Source organism: Crinia signifera, chromosome 5, assembly GCF_055691185.1.
Source record: "Crinia signifera chromosome 5, ASM5569118v1, whole genome shotgun sequence".
In the NCBI taxonomy this organism is placed as follows: domain Eukaryota; kingdom Metazoa; phylum Chordata; class Amphibia; order Anura; family Myobatrachidae; genus Crinia; species Crinia signifera.
Window position 1 is genome coordinate 330,917,640 of NC_139221.1, and position 15,024 is coordinate 330,932,663.

At 48.4% G+C, this 15,024-nt stretch overlaps 1 protein-coding gene across 2 annotated transcripts in view; it reads left to right on the top strand.

Moving 5' to 3' along the window:
• The window catches only part of LOC146005637 (microtubule-actin cross-linking factor 1, isoforms 6/7-like), a 159,591-nt gene that overhangs the window by 122,908 nt on the left and 21,659 nt on the right, over positions 1–15,024 (top strand). For both annotated transcript variants that reach the window (XM_083145018.1, XM_083145019.1), the window contains exons 32-34: positions 13,006–13,111; positions 14,383–14,552; positions 14,698–14,860. In XM_083145018.1, coding sequence (XP_083001144.1) covers positions 13,006–13,111; positions 14,383–14,552; positions 14,698–14,860 — 439 coding nt within the window. The remainder of the gene's footprint in view (positions 1–13,005; positions 13,112–14,382; positions 14,553–14,697; positions 14,861–15,024) is intronic.

Sequence of the window (15,024 nt, forward strand, 5' to 3'; positions counted from 1 at the left end):
CTATAGCATGATACACCTGCTGTCTCACCTGCTGCCCTTACTGTCCTGTTACAGGGGTATTTGTAATCCCCGACATAAGGCCTATAGCATGATACACCTGCTGTCTCACCTGCTACCTTTACTATCCTGTTACAGGGGTATCTGTAATCCCCGACATAAGCCCTATAGCATGATACACCTGCTGTCTCACCTGCTGCCCTTACTATCCTGTTACAGGTGTATCTGTAATCCCCAACATAACCCCTATAGCATGATACACCTGCTGTCTCACCTGCTGCCCTTACTGTCCTGTTACAGGGGTATCTGTAATCTCCGACATAACCCCTATAGCATGATACACCTGCTGTCTCACCTGCTCCCCTTACTGTCCTGTTACAGGTGTATCTGTAATCTCCGACATAAACCCTATAGCATGATACACCTGCTGTCTCACCTCCTGCCCTTACTGTCCTGTTACAGGGGTATCTGTAATCTCCGACATAAGCCCTATAGCATGATACACCTGCTGTCTCACCTGCTGCCCTTACTGTCCTGTTACAGGGGTATCTGTAATCCCCGACATAACCCCTATAGCATGATACACCTGCTGTCTCACCTGCTGCCCTTACTGTCCTGTTACAGGTGTATCTGCAATCCCCGACATAACCCCTATAGCATGATACACCTGCTGTCTCACCTCCTGCCCTTACTGTCCTGTTACAGGTGTATCTGTAATCCCCGACATAATCCCTATAGCATGATACACCTGCTGTCTCACCTGCTGCCCTTACTGTCCTGTTACAGGGGTATCTGTAATCCCTGACATAATCCCTATAGCATGATACACCTGCTGTCTCACCTGCTGCCCTTACTGTCCTGTAACAGGTGTATCTGTAATCTCCGACATAATCCCTATAGCATGATACACCTGCTGTCTCACCTGCTGCCCTTACTGTCCTGTTACAGGGGTATCTGTAATCCCTGACATAACCCCTATAGCATGATACACCTGCTGTTTTACCTGCTGTCCTTACTGTCCTGTTACAGGGGTATCTGTAATCCCCGACATAAGCCCTATAGCATGATACACCTGCTGTCTCACCTGCTGCCCTTACTGTCCTGTAACAGGTGTATCTGTAATCCCCGACATAATCCCTATAGCATGATACACCTGCTGTCTCACCTGCTGCCCTTACTGTCCTGTTACAGGGGTATCTGTAATCCCTGACATAATCCCTATAGCATGATACACCTGCTGTCTCACCTGCTGCCCTTACTGTCCTGTAACAGGTGTATCTGTAATCTCCGACATAATCCCTATAGCATGATACACCTGCTGTCTCACCTGCTGCCCTTACTGTCCTGTTACAGGGGTATCTGTAATCTCCGACATAACCCCTATAGCATGATACACCTGCTGTTTTACCTGCTGTCCTTACTGTCCTGTTACAGGGGTATCTGTAATCCCCGACATAACCCCTATAGCATGATACACCTGCTGTCTCACCTGCTGCCCTTACTGTCCTGTTACAGGTGTATCTGTAATCCCTGACATAACCCCTATAGCATGATACACCTGCTGTCTCACCTGCTGCCCTTACTGTCCTGTTACAGGTGTATCTGTGATCCCCGACATAAACCCTATAGCATGATACACCTGCTGTCTCACCTGCTCCCCTTACTGTCCTGTTACAGGTGTATCTGTAATCTCCGACATAAACCCTATAGCATGATACACCTGCTGTCTCACCTCCTGCCCTTACTGTCCTGTTACAGGGGTATCTGTAATCCCTGACATAACCCCTATAGCATGATACACCTGCTGTCTCACCTGCTGCCCTTACTGTCCTGTTACAGGGGTATCTGTAATCCCCGACATAACCCCTATGGCATGATACACCTGCTGTCTCACCTGCTGCCCTTACTGTCCTGTTACAGGTGTATCTGTAATCCCCGACATAAGCCCTATAGCATGATACACCTGCTGTCTCACCTGCTGCCCTTACTGTCCTGTTACAGGGGTATCTGTAATCCCCGACATAACCCCTATGGCATGATACACCTGCTGTCTCACCTCCTGCACTTACTGTCCTGTTACAGGGGTATCTGTAATCCCGACATAACCCCTATAGCATGATACACCTGCTGTCTCACCTCCTGCCCTTACTGTCCTGTTACAGGTGTATCTGTAATCCCGACATAACCCCTATAGCATGATACACCTGCTGTCTCACCTGCTGCCCTTACTGTCCTGTTACAGGTGTATCTGTAATCCCCGACATAACCCCTATAGCATGATACACCTGCTGTCTCACCTCCTGCCCTTACTGTCCTGTTACAGGTGTATCTGTAATCCCCGGCATAACCCCTATAGCATGATACACCTGCTGTCTCACCTCCTGCCCTTACTGTCCTGTTACAGGTGTATCTGTAATCCCCGACATAACCCCTATAGCATGGTACACCTGCTGTCTCACCTCCTGCCCTTACTGTCCTGTTACAGGTGTATCTGTAATCCCCGACATAACCCCTATCACATGATACACCTGCTGTCTCACCTGCTGCCCTTACTGTCCTGTTACAGGTGTATCTGTAATCCCCGACATAACCCCTATAGCATGATACACCTGCTGTCTCACCTGCTGCCCTTACTGTCCTGTTACAGGTGTATCTGTAATCTCCGACATAACCCCTATAGCATGATACACCTGCTGTCTCACCTCCTGCCCTTACTGTCCTGTTACAGGGGTATCTGTAATCCCCGGCATAACCCCTATAGCATGATACACCTGCTGTCTCACCTGCTGCCCTTACTGTCCTGTTACAGGTGTATCTGTAATCCCCGACATAACCCCTATGGCATGATACACCTGCTGTCTCACCTCCTGCACTTACTGTCCTGTTACAGGTGTATCTGTAATCCCCGACATAACCTTTATCACATGATACACCTGCTGTCTCACCTGCTGCCCTTACTGTCCTGTTACAGGTGTATCTGTAATCCCCAACATAACCCCTATAGCATGATACACCTGCTGTCTCACCTCCTGCACTTACTGTCCTGTTACAGGTGTATCTGTAATCCTCGACATAACCCCTATAGCATGATACACCTGCTGTCTCACCTGCTGCCCTTACTGTCCTGTTACAGGTGTATCTGTAATCCCCGACATAACCCCTATAGCATGATACACCTGCTGTCTCACCTCCTGCCCTCACTGTCCTGTTACAGGTGTATCTGTAATCCCCGACATAACCCCTATAGCATGATACACCTGCTGTCTCACCTCCTGCACGTACTGTCCTGTTACAGGTGTATCTGTAATCCCCGACATAACCCCTATAGCATGATACACCTGCTGTCTCACCTCCTGCCCTTACTGTCCTGTTACAGGTGTATCTGTAATCCCCGACATAACCCCTATAGCATGATACACCTGCTGTCTCACCTCCTGCCCTTACTGTCCTGTTACAGGTGTATCTGTAATCCCCGACATAACCCCTATAGCATGATACACCTGCTGTCTCACCTGCTGCCCTTACTGTCCTGTTACAGGTGTATCTGTAATCCCCGACATAACCCCTATAGCATGATACACCTGCTGTCTCACCTCCTGCCCTTACTGTCCTGTTACAGGTGTATCTGTAATCCCCGACATAACCCCTATAGCATGATACACCTGCTGTCTCACCTCCTGCCCTTACTGTCCTGTTACAGGGGTATCTGTAATCCCCGACATAACCCCTATAGCATGATACACCTGCTGTCTCACCTCCTGCACGTACTGTCCTGTTACAGGTGTATCTGTAATCCCCGACATAACCCCTATAGCATGATACACCTGCTGTCTCACCTCCTGCACGTACTGTCCTGTTACAGGTGTATCTGTAATCCCCGACATAACCCCTATAGCATGATACACCTGCTGTCTCACCTCCTGCCCTTACTGTCCTGTTACAGGTGTATCTGTAATCCCCGGCATACCCCCTATAGCATGATACACCTGCTGTCTCACCTCCTGCCCTTACTGTCCTGTTACAGGTGTATCTGTAATCCCCGACATAACCCCTATAGCATGATACACCTGCTGTCTCACCTCCTGCACGTACTGTCCTGTTACAGGTGTATCTGTAATCCCCGACATAACCCCTATAGCATGATACACCTGCTGTCTCACCTCCTGCCCTTACTGTCCTGTTACAGGTGTATCTGTAATCCCCGACATAACCCCTATAGCATGATACACCTGCTGTCTCACCTCCTGCACGTACTGTCCTGTTACAGGTGTATCTGTAATCCCCGACATAACCCCTATAGCATGATACACCTGCTGTCTCACCTCCTGCACGTACTGTCCTGTTACAGGTGTATCTGTAATCCCCGACATAACCCCTATAGCATGATACACCTGCTGTCTCACCTCCTGCCCTCACTGTCCTGTTACAGGTGTATCTGTAATCCCCGACATAACCCCTATAGCATGATACACCTGCTGTCTCACCTCCTGCACGTACTGTCCTGTTACAGGTGTATCTGTAATCCCCGACATAACCCCTATAGCATGATACACCTGCTGTCTCACCTCCTGCCCTTACTGTCCTGTTACAGGTGTATCTGTAATCCCCGACATAACCCCTATAGCATGATACACCTGCTGTCTCACCTCCTGCCCTTACTGTCCTGTTACAGGTGTATCTGTAATCCCCGACATAACCCCTATAGCATGATACACCTGCTGTCTCACCTCCTGCCCTTACTGTCCTGTTACAGGTGTATCTGTAATCTCTGACATAACCCCTATAGCATGATACACCTGCTGTCTCACCTCCTGCCCTTACTGTCCTGTTACAGGTGTATCTGTAATCCCCGACATAAGCCCTACAGCATGATACACCTGCTGTCTCACCTCCTGCCCTTACTGTCCTGTTACAGGTGTATCTGTAATCCCCGACATAACCCCTATAGCATGATACACCTGCTGTCTCACCTGCTGCCCTTACTGTCCTGTTACAGGTGTATCTGTAATCCCCGACATAAGCCCTACAGCATGATACACCTGATGTCTCACCTGCTGCCGTTACTGTCCTGTTACAGGTGTATCTGTAATCCCCGACATAACCCCTATAGCATGATACACCTGCTGTCTCACCTCCTACCCTTACTGTCCTGTTACAGGTGTATCTGTAATCCCCGACATAACCCCTATAGCATGATACACCTGCTGTCTCACCTGCTGCCCTTACTGTCCTGTTACAGGTGTATCTGTAATCCCCGACATAACCTTTATCACATGATACACCTGCTGTCTCACCTCCTGCCCTTACTGTCCTGTTACAGGTGTATCTGTAATCCCCGACATAAGCCCTATAGCATGATACACCTCCTGTCTCACCTGCTGACCTTACTGTCCTGTTACAGGTGTATCTGTAATCCCCGACATAACCCCTATAGCATGATACACCTGCTGTCTCACCTGCTGCCCTTACTGTCCTGTTACAGGTGTATCTGTAATCCCCGACATAACCCCTATAGCATGATACACCTGCTGTCTCACCTCCTGCACGTACTGTCCTGTTACAGGTGTATCTGTAATCCCCGACATAACCCCTATAGCATGATACACCTGCTGTCTCACCTCCTGCCCTTACTGTCCTGTTACAGGTGTATCTGTAATCCCCAACATAACCCCTATAGCATGATACACCTGCTGTCTCACCTCCTGCCCTCACTGTCCTGTTACAGGTGTATCTGTAATCCCCGACATAACCCCTATAGCATGATACACCTGCTGTCTCACCTCCTGCACGTACTGTCCTGTTACAGGTGTATCTGTAATCCCCGACATAACCCCTATAGCATGATACACCTGCTGTCTCACCTCCTGCCCTCACTGTCCTGTTACAGGTGTATCTGTAATCTCCGACATAAGCCCTATAGCATGATACACCTGCTGTCTCACCTCCTGCACGTACTGTCCTGTTACAGGTGTATCTGTAATCCCCGACATAACCCCTATAGCATGATACACCTGCTGTCTCACCTCCTGCCCTCACTGTCCTGTTACAGGTGTATCTGTAATCCCCGACATAACCCCTATAGCATGATACACCTGCTGTCTCACCTCCTGCACGTACTGTCCTGTTACAGGTGTATCTGTAATCCCCGACATAACCTTTATCACATGATACACCTGCTGTCTCACCTCCTGCCCTTACTGTCCTGTTACAGGTGTATCTGTAATCCCCGACATAACCCCTATAGCATGATACACCTGCTGTCTCACCTCCTGCCCTCACTGTCCTGTTACAGGTGTATCTGTAATCCCCGACATAACCCCTATAGCATGATACACCTGCTGTCTCACCTCCTGCACGTACTGTCCTGTTACAGGTGTATCTGTAATCCCCGACATAACCCCTATAGCATGATACACCTGCTGTCTCACCTCCTGCCCTCACTGTCCTGTTACAGGTGTATCTGTAATCTCCGACATAAGCCCTATAGCATGATACACCTGCTGTCTCACCTCCTGCACGTACTGTCCTGTTACAGGTGTATCTGTAATCCCCGACATAACCCCTATAGCATGATACACCTGCTGTCTCACCTCCTGCCCTCATGTCCTGTTACAGGTGTATCTGTAATCCCCGACATAACCCCTATAGCATGATACACCTGCTGTCTCACCTCCTGCACGTACTGTCCTGTTACAGGTGTATCTGTAATCCCCGACATAACCCCTATAGCATGATACACCTGCTGTCTCACCTCCTGCCCTTACTGTCCTGTTACAGGTGTATCTGTAATCCCCGACATAACCCCTATAGCATGATACACCTGCTGTCTCACCTCCTGCCCTTACTGTCCTGTTACAGGTGTATCTGTAATCCCCGACATAACCCCTATAGCATGATACACCTGCTGTCTCACCTCCTGCACGTACTGTCCTGTTACAGGTGTATCTGTAATCCCCGACATAACCCCTATAGCATGATACACCTGCTGTCTCACCTCCTGCACGTACTGTCCTGTTACAGGGGTATCTGTAATCCCCGACATAACCCCTATAGCATGATACACCTGCTGTCTCACCTCCTGCCCTTACTGTCCTGTTACAGGTGTATCTGTAATCCCCGACATAACCCCTATAGCATGATACACCTGCTGTCTCACCTCCTGCACGTACTGTCCTGTTACAGGTGTATCTGTAATCCCCGACATAACCCCTATAGCATGATACACCTGCTGTCTCACCTCCTGCACGTACTGTCCTGTTACAGGTGTATCTGTAATCCCCGACATAACCCCTATAGCATGATACACCTGCTGTCTCACCTCCTGCCCTCACTGTCCTGTTACAGGTGTATCTGTAATCCCCGACATAACCCCTATAGCATGATACACCTGCTGTCTCACCTCCTGCACGTACTGTCCTGTTACAGGTGTATCTGTAATCCCCGACATAACCCCTATAGCATGATACACCTGCTGTCTCACCTCCTGCCCTTACTGTCCTGTTACAGGTGTATCTGTAATCCCCGACATAACCCCTATAGCATGATACACCTGCTGTCTCACCTCCTGCCCTTACTGTCCTGTTACAGGTGTATCTGTAATCCCCGACATAACCCCTATAGCATGATACACCTGCTGTCTCACCTCCTGCACGTACTGTCCTGTTACAGGTGTATCTGTAATCCCCGACATAACCCCTATAGCATGATACACCTGCTGTCTCACCTCCTGCCCTTACTGTCCTGTTACAGGTGTATCTGTAATCCCCGACATAACCCCTATAGCATGATACACCTGCTGTCTCACCTCCTGCCCTTACTGTCCTGTTACAGGTGTATCTGTAATCCCCGACATAACCCCTATAGCATGATACACCTGCTGTCTCACCTCCTGCACGTACTGTCCTGTTACAGGTGTATCTGTAATCCCCGACATAACCCCTATAGCATGATACACCTGCTGTCTCACCTCCTGCACGTACTGTCCTGTTACAGGGGTATCTGTAATCCCCGACATAACCCCTATAGCATGATACACCTGCTGTCTCACCTCCTGCCCTTACTGTCCTGTTACAGGTGTATCTGTAATCCCCGACATAACCCCTATAGCATGATACACCTGCTGTCTCACCTCCTGCACGTACTGTCCTGTTACAGGTGTATCTGTAATCCCCGACATAACCCCTATAGCATGATACACCTGCTGTCTCACCTCCTGCACGTACTGTCCTGTTACAGGTGTATCTGTAATCCCCGACATAACCCCTATAGCATGATACACCTGCTGTCTCACCTCCTGCCCTCACTGTCCTGTTACAGGTGTATCTGTAATCCCCGACATAACCCCTATAGCATGATACACCTGCTGTCTCACCTCCTGCACGTACTGTCCTGTTACAGGTGTATCTGTAATCCCCGACATAACCCCTATAGCATGATACACCTGCTGTCTCACCTCCTGCCCTTACTGTCCTGTTACAGGTGTATCTGTAATCCCCGACATAACCCCTATAGCATGATACACCTGCTGTCTCACCTCCTGCCCTTACTGTCCTGTTACAGGTGTATCTGTAATCCCCGACATAACCCCTATAGCATGATACACCTGCTGTCTCACCTCCTGCACGTACTGTCCTGTTACAGGTGTATCTGTAATCCCCGACATAACCCCTATAGCATGATACACCTGCTGTCTCACCTCCTGCACGTACTGTCCTGTTACAGGTGTATCTGTAATCCCCGACATAACCCCTATAGCATGATACACCTGCTGTCTCACCTCCTGCCCTTACTGTCCTGTTACAGGTGTATCTGTAATCTCTGACATAACCCCTATAGCATGATACACCTGCTGTCTCACCTCCTGCCCTTACTGTCCTGTTACAGGTGTATCTGTAATCTCCGACATAAGCCCTATAGCATGATACACCTGCTGTCTCACCTCCTGCACTTACTGTCCTGATACAGGTGTATCTGTAATCCCCGACATAACCCCTATAGCATGATACACCTGCTGTCTCACCTCCTGCCCTTACTGTCCTGTTACAGGGGTATCTGTAATCTCTGACATAAACCCTATAGCATGATACACCTGCTGTCTCACCTGCTGCCCTTACTGTCCTGTTACAGGGGTATCTGTAATCCCCGACATAACCCCTATGGCATGATACACCTGCTGTCTCACCTCCTGCACTTACTGTCCTGTTACAGGTGTATCTGTAATCCCCGACATAACCCCTATAGCATGATACACCTGCTGTCTCACCTCCTGCCCTTACTGTCCTGTTACAGGTGTATCTGTAATCCCCGACATAAGCCCTATAGCATGATACACCTGCTGTCTCACCTGCTGCCCTTACTGTCCTGTTACAGGGGTATCTGTAATTCCAACATAACCCCTATAGCATGATACACCTGCTGTCTCACCTGCTGCCCTTACTGTCCTGTTACAGGTGTATCTGTAATCCCCGACATAACCCCTATAGCATGATACACCTGCTGTCTCACCTCCTGCCCTTACTGTCCTGTTACAGGGGTATCTGTAATCCCCGGCATAAGCCCTATAGCATGATACACCTGCTGTCTCACCTGCTGCCCTTACTGTCCTGTTACAGGGGTATCTGTAATCCCAACATAACCCCTATAGCATGATACACCTGCTGTCTCACCTGCTGCCCTTACTGTCCTGTTACAGGTGTATCTGTAATCCCCGACATAAACCCTATAGCATGATACACCTGCTGTCTCACCTCCTGCACTTACTGTCCTGTAACAGGTGTATCTGTAATCCCCGACATAACCCCTATAGCATGATACACCTGCTGTCTCACCTCCTGCCCTTACTGTCCTGTTACAGGTGTATCTGTAATCCCCGACATAACCTCTATAGCATGATACACCTGCTGTCTCACCTCCTGCCCTCACTGTCCTGTTACAGGTGTATCTGTAATCTCCGACATAAGCCCTATAGCATGATACACCTGCTGTCTCACCTGCTGCCCTTTCTGTCCTGTAACAGGTGTATCTGTAATCCCCGACATAACCCCTATAGCATGATACACCTGCTGTCTCACCTCCTACCCTTACTGTCCTGTTACAGGTGTATCTGTAATCCCCGACATAACCCCTATAGCATGATACACCTGCTGTCTCACCTCCTGCACGTACTGTCCTGTTACAGGTGTATCTGTAATACCCGACATAACCCCTATAGCATGATACACCTGCTGTCTCACCTGCTGCCCTTACTGTCCTGTTACAGGTGTATCTGTAATCCCCGACATAACCCCTATAGCATGATACACCTGCTGTCTCACCTGCTGCCCTTACTGTCCTGTTACAGGTGTATCTGTAATCCCTGACATAACCCCTATAGCATGATACACCTGCTGTCTCACCTGCTGCCCTTACTGTCCTGTTACAGGTGTATCTGTAATACCCGACATAACCCCTATAGCATGATACACCTCCTGCCTCACCTGCTGCCCTTACTGTCCTGTTACAGGGGTATCTGTAATCCCCGACATAACCTCTATAGCATGATATACCTGCTGTCTCACCTGCTGCCCTTACTGTCCTGTTACAGGTGTATCTGTAATCCCGACATAATCCCTATAGCATGATACACCTGCTGTCTCACCTCCTGCCCTTACTGTCCTGTTACAGGGGTATCTGTAATCCCCGACATAACCCCTATAGCATGATACACCTGCTGTCTCACCTCCTGCCCTTACTGTCCTGTTACAGGTGTATCTGTAATCCCCGACATAACCCCTATAGCATGATACACCTGCTGTCTCACCTGCTGCCCTTACTGTCCTGTTACAGGTGTATCTGTAATCCCCAACATAACACCTATAGTATGATACACCTGCTGTCTCACCTGCTGCCCTTACTGTCCTGTTACAGGTGTATCTGTAATCCCGACATAACCCCTATAGCATGATACACCTGCTGTCTCACCTGCTGCCCTCACTGTCCTGTTACAGGTGTATCTGTAATCCCCGACATAAGCCCTATAGCATGATACACCTGCTGTCTCACCTGCTGCCCTTACTGTCCTGTTACAGGTGTATCTGTAATCCCCAACATAACCTCTATAGCATGATACACCTGCTGTCTCACCTCCTGCCCTTACTGTCCTGTTACAGGTGTATCTGTAATCCCTGACATAACCCCTATAACATGATACACCTGCTATCTCACCTGCTGCCCTTACTGTCCTGTTACAGGTGTATCTGTAATCCCCGACATAATCCCTATAGCATGATACACCTGCTGTCTCACCTGCTGCCCTTACTGTCCTGTTACAGGTGTATCTGTAATCCCCGACATAATCCCTATAGCATGATACACCTGATGTCTCACCTCCTGCCCTTACTATCCTGTTACAGGTGTATCTGTAATCCCCGACATAACCCCTATAGCATGATACACCTGCTGTCTCACCTCCTGCCCTTACTGTCCTGTTACAGGGGTATCTGTAATCCCCGACATAACCCCTATAGCATGATACACCTGCTGTCTCACCTGCTGCCCTTACTGTCCTGTTACAGGTGTATCTGTAATCCCCGACATAACCCCTATAGCATGATACACCTGCTGTCTCACCTGCTGCCCTTACTGTCCTGTTACAGGTGTATCTGTAATCCCCGACATAACCCCTATAGCATGATACACCTGCTGTCTCACCTCCTGCCCTTACTGTCCTGTTACAGGTGTATCTGTAATCCCGACATAACCCCTATAGCATGATACACCTGCTGTCTCACCTCCTGCACGTACTGTCCTGTTACAGGGGTATCTGTAATCCCCGACATAACCCCTATAGCATGATACACCTGCTGTCTCACCTGCTGCCCTTACTGTCCTGTTACAGGTGTATCTGTAATCCCCGACATAACCCCTATAGCATGATACACCTGCTGTCTCACCTCCTGCCCTTACTGTCCTGTTACAGGTGTATCTGTAATCCCGACATAACCCCTATAGCATGATACACCTGCTGTCTCACCTCCTGCACGTACTGTCCTGTTACAGGGGTATCTGTAATACCCGACATAACCCCTATAGCATGATACACCTGCTGTCTCACCTCCTGCCCTTACTGTCCTGTTACAGGTGTATCTGTAATCTCCGACATAATCCCTATAGCATGCTACACCTGCTGTCTCACCTCCTGCCCTTACTGTCCTGTTACAGGTGTATCTGTAATCCCCGACATAACCCCTATAGCATGATACACCTGCTGTCTCACCTGCTGCCCTGACTGTCCTGTTACAGGTGTATCTGTAATCCCCGACATAAGCCCTATAGCATGATACACCTGCTGTCTCACCTCCTGCCCTTACTGTCCTGTTACAGGTGTATCTGTAATCTCCGACATAACCCCTATAGCATGATACACCTGCTGTCTCACCTCCTGCCCTCACTGTCCTGTTACAGGTGTATCTGTAATCCCCAACATAAGCCCTATAGCATGATACACCTGCTGTCTCACCTCCTGCCCTCACTGTCCTGTTACAGGTGTATCTGTAATCCCCGGCATAACCCCTATAGCATGATACACCTGCTGTCTCACCTCCTGCCCTTACTGTCCTGTTACAGGTGTATCTGTAATCCCCGACATAACCCCTATAGCATGATACACCTGCTGTCTCACCTGCTGCCCTGACTGTCCTGTTACAGGTGTATCTGTAATCTCCGACATAACCCCTATAGCATGATACACCTGCTGTCTCACCTGCTGCCCTTACTGTCCTGTTACAGGTGTATCTGTAATCCCCGACATAACCCCTATAGCATGATACACCTGCTGTCTCACCTTATGTCCTTACTGTCCTGTTACAGGTGTATCTGTAATCCCCGACATAACCCCTATAGCATGATACACCTGCTGTCTCACCTCCTGCCCTTACTGTCCTGTTACAGGTGTATCTGTAATCCCCGACATAACCCCTATAGCATGATACACCTGCTGTCTCACCTCCTGCCCTTACTGTCCTGTTACAGGTGTTTATGGAGGAACTGAGCCGGAAAGAGCCAGAGGTGGAGAAAGTTACCAAGAACTGCAAACGTAAAGTCACAGAAATAAGAGCAACAAATCCACGCAAAGCCAGTGAGTTACTGCCGCATCCAACCAGTCACATCAACCCCATAGGCCTGTAATAAATGACGCCATCTGCAGCCAATTCCAGTCACCTCCTACGCTAGCAGAGCAACCTCTGACACTTCCAGCGCTGCTCATGGTGCCTCTGGCCACTTGCTAAATTCCTATCCATGCTACAACTAAACACGGTCACATGTTATATCCACCGTCCCAGTCTTAAATTTGGATGCAAGCAATAATGGGAGTCATTCAGACCTGATGGCTGCTCTGTGAAATTGTGGAGCCCTGCGATCAGAAAGCCGATGCCCAACCAGCGGGAAATTCCGCTCTGCGAATGGCTTGCAAAAAGTCACACTTATTGACGATTAGTTGCAAATCCTTTCTTATATATATATATATATGTATATGTATATATATGTATATATATATATATATATATATATATATATATATGTGTAGCAGGGTGAGATCGGCACTCTCTGAGATTCTCCAACATAAGATGCCCAGGTGCCTATACTCCTGAACCAACAGGTCCAGGTAACACAGTCTGTAAGAAAACAGGCACTCACGGGACTTCAAAGTGACAAAAAAATGGACACAAGGGCCACACTGTCAAGCAACGTTTCGAGCTTTATTCGCTCGTCTTCAGGCTGAGCCTGAAGGCTTTACAGAGAAAATGTGAACATTCACATCAGTCCCTGCCCAAGTGGAGCTTACAATCTATATTCCCAACCACATGTTCATGCACACAGACATTCTAGGGTTAATTTTTTGGGGGGCCAATTAGCCTACCAGTATACAGTATTTATAACGGACCATTGTACAGTAGCTCCACTGTCATTATGATACACTGGAGAATTTGTTGGTACACTGTAATTTCAAGTACAGCGCTGAGCAATATGTGTGATATACATGAATAACTGTTAATAAAAAAATACCTTTCCTGATATAAAAAAAATAAATAGCATTGACTCACTTTGAGCTCATTACCCTTACCTTTCGTATTGCATCTCTCTCACTTATGGAGGCTCCTTAGGGTTTTGTGGTCACCCATCCCTACCATCTAACCGTACATTCAGCAGGAAGGTCAGGTTCACTTTAGTACATACAGTATGATGCAGACCTCCACATATATATATATATATATATATATATATATATATATCTGTTGCTTGTGTATCAGCAATAAGATATGTGTTATTTTACTTGTGTCCTCACTGCTGCAATGGAGGCTGCTCATGGTTTACGGCTGAAAATGTAATTTCTGTGTCTTGTTCCAGAAAGACAAAACTCTGGGAAATCCCCCCAGATTGGTCCCACAGTCCCTCTATTAGATCTTGTGCCTCAGACTCCACACATGACCCAACTCCTCAACCGTTGGCAGCAGCTCTGGTTCCTGTCCTTGGACCGGCAGTGCCGACTTCAGAACGCACAGCAGAGGCTGCAGGAGGTGAGTCCCCTCATCACAACAATCACAAAATCTGCCACTCTTCTTCCTATAACTCCCGTCCTTATCTTCTTGCTCCATCCTAACGTTATCCAAATATAAACCGCTGGTCCTGCTCCTGGTTAGTGACTGGTGTCTGACCTTCTAGTTGCAGGAATTTGCGCACTTTGACTTTGCTGTCTGGCGGAAGCGATACATGCAGTGGATCGGGCAGATGAAATCTCGTATTCTGGATGTTTTCCGTGGGATTGATCGAGATCAGGATGGGCGAATCAGCCAGCGGCAGTTCATGGACAGCGTACTGTCCTCTAGTGAGTGGCTGCCAGTTTTTGCGTGCCCATGACACTATGTAGGGCTTAGCTTGTCCCCATTTGGCGGATATTATTGATAGATCCACAGTGGACCTTGGATTGGAGGAGTTGCAATGTCCAACCTCACGTCAAAGTTGTTGAGGCATTCCTCTAGAGCAGAACCC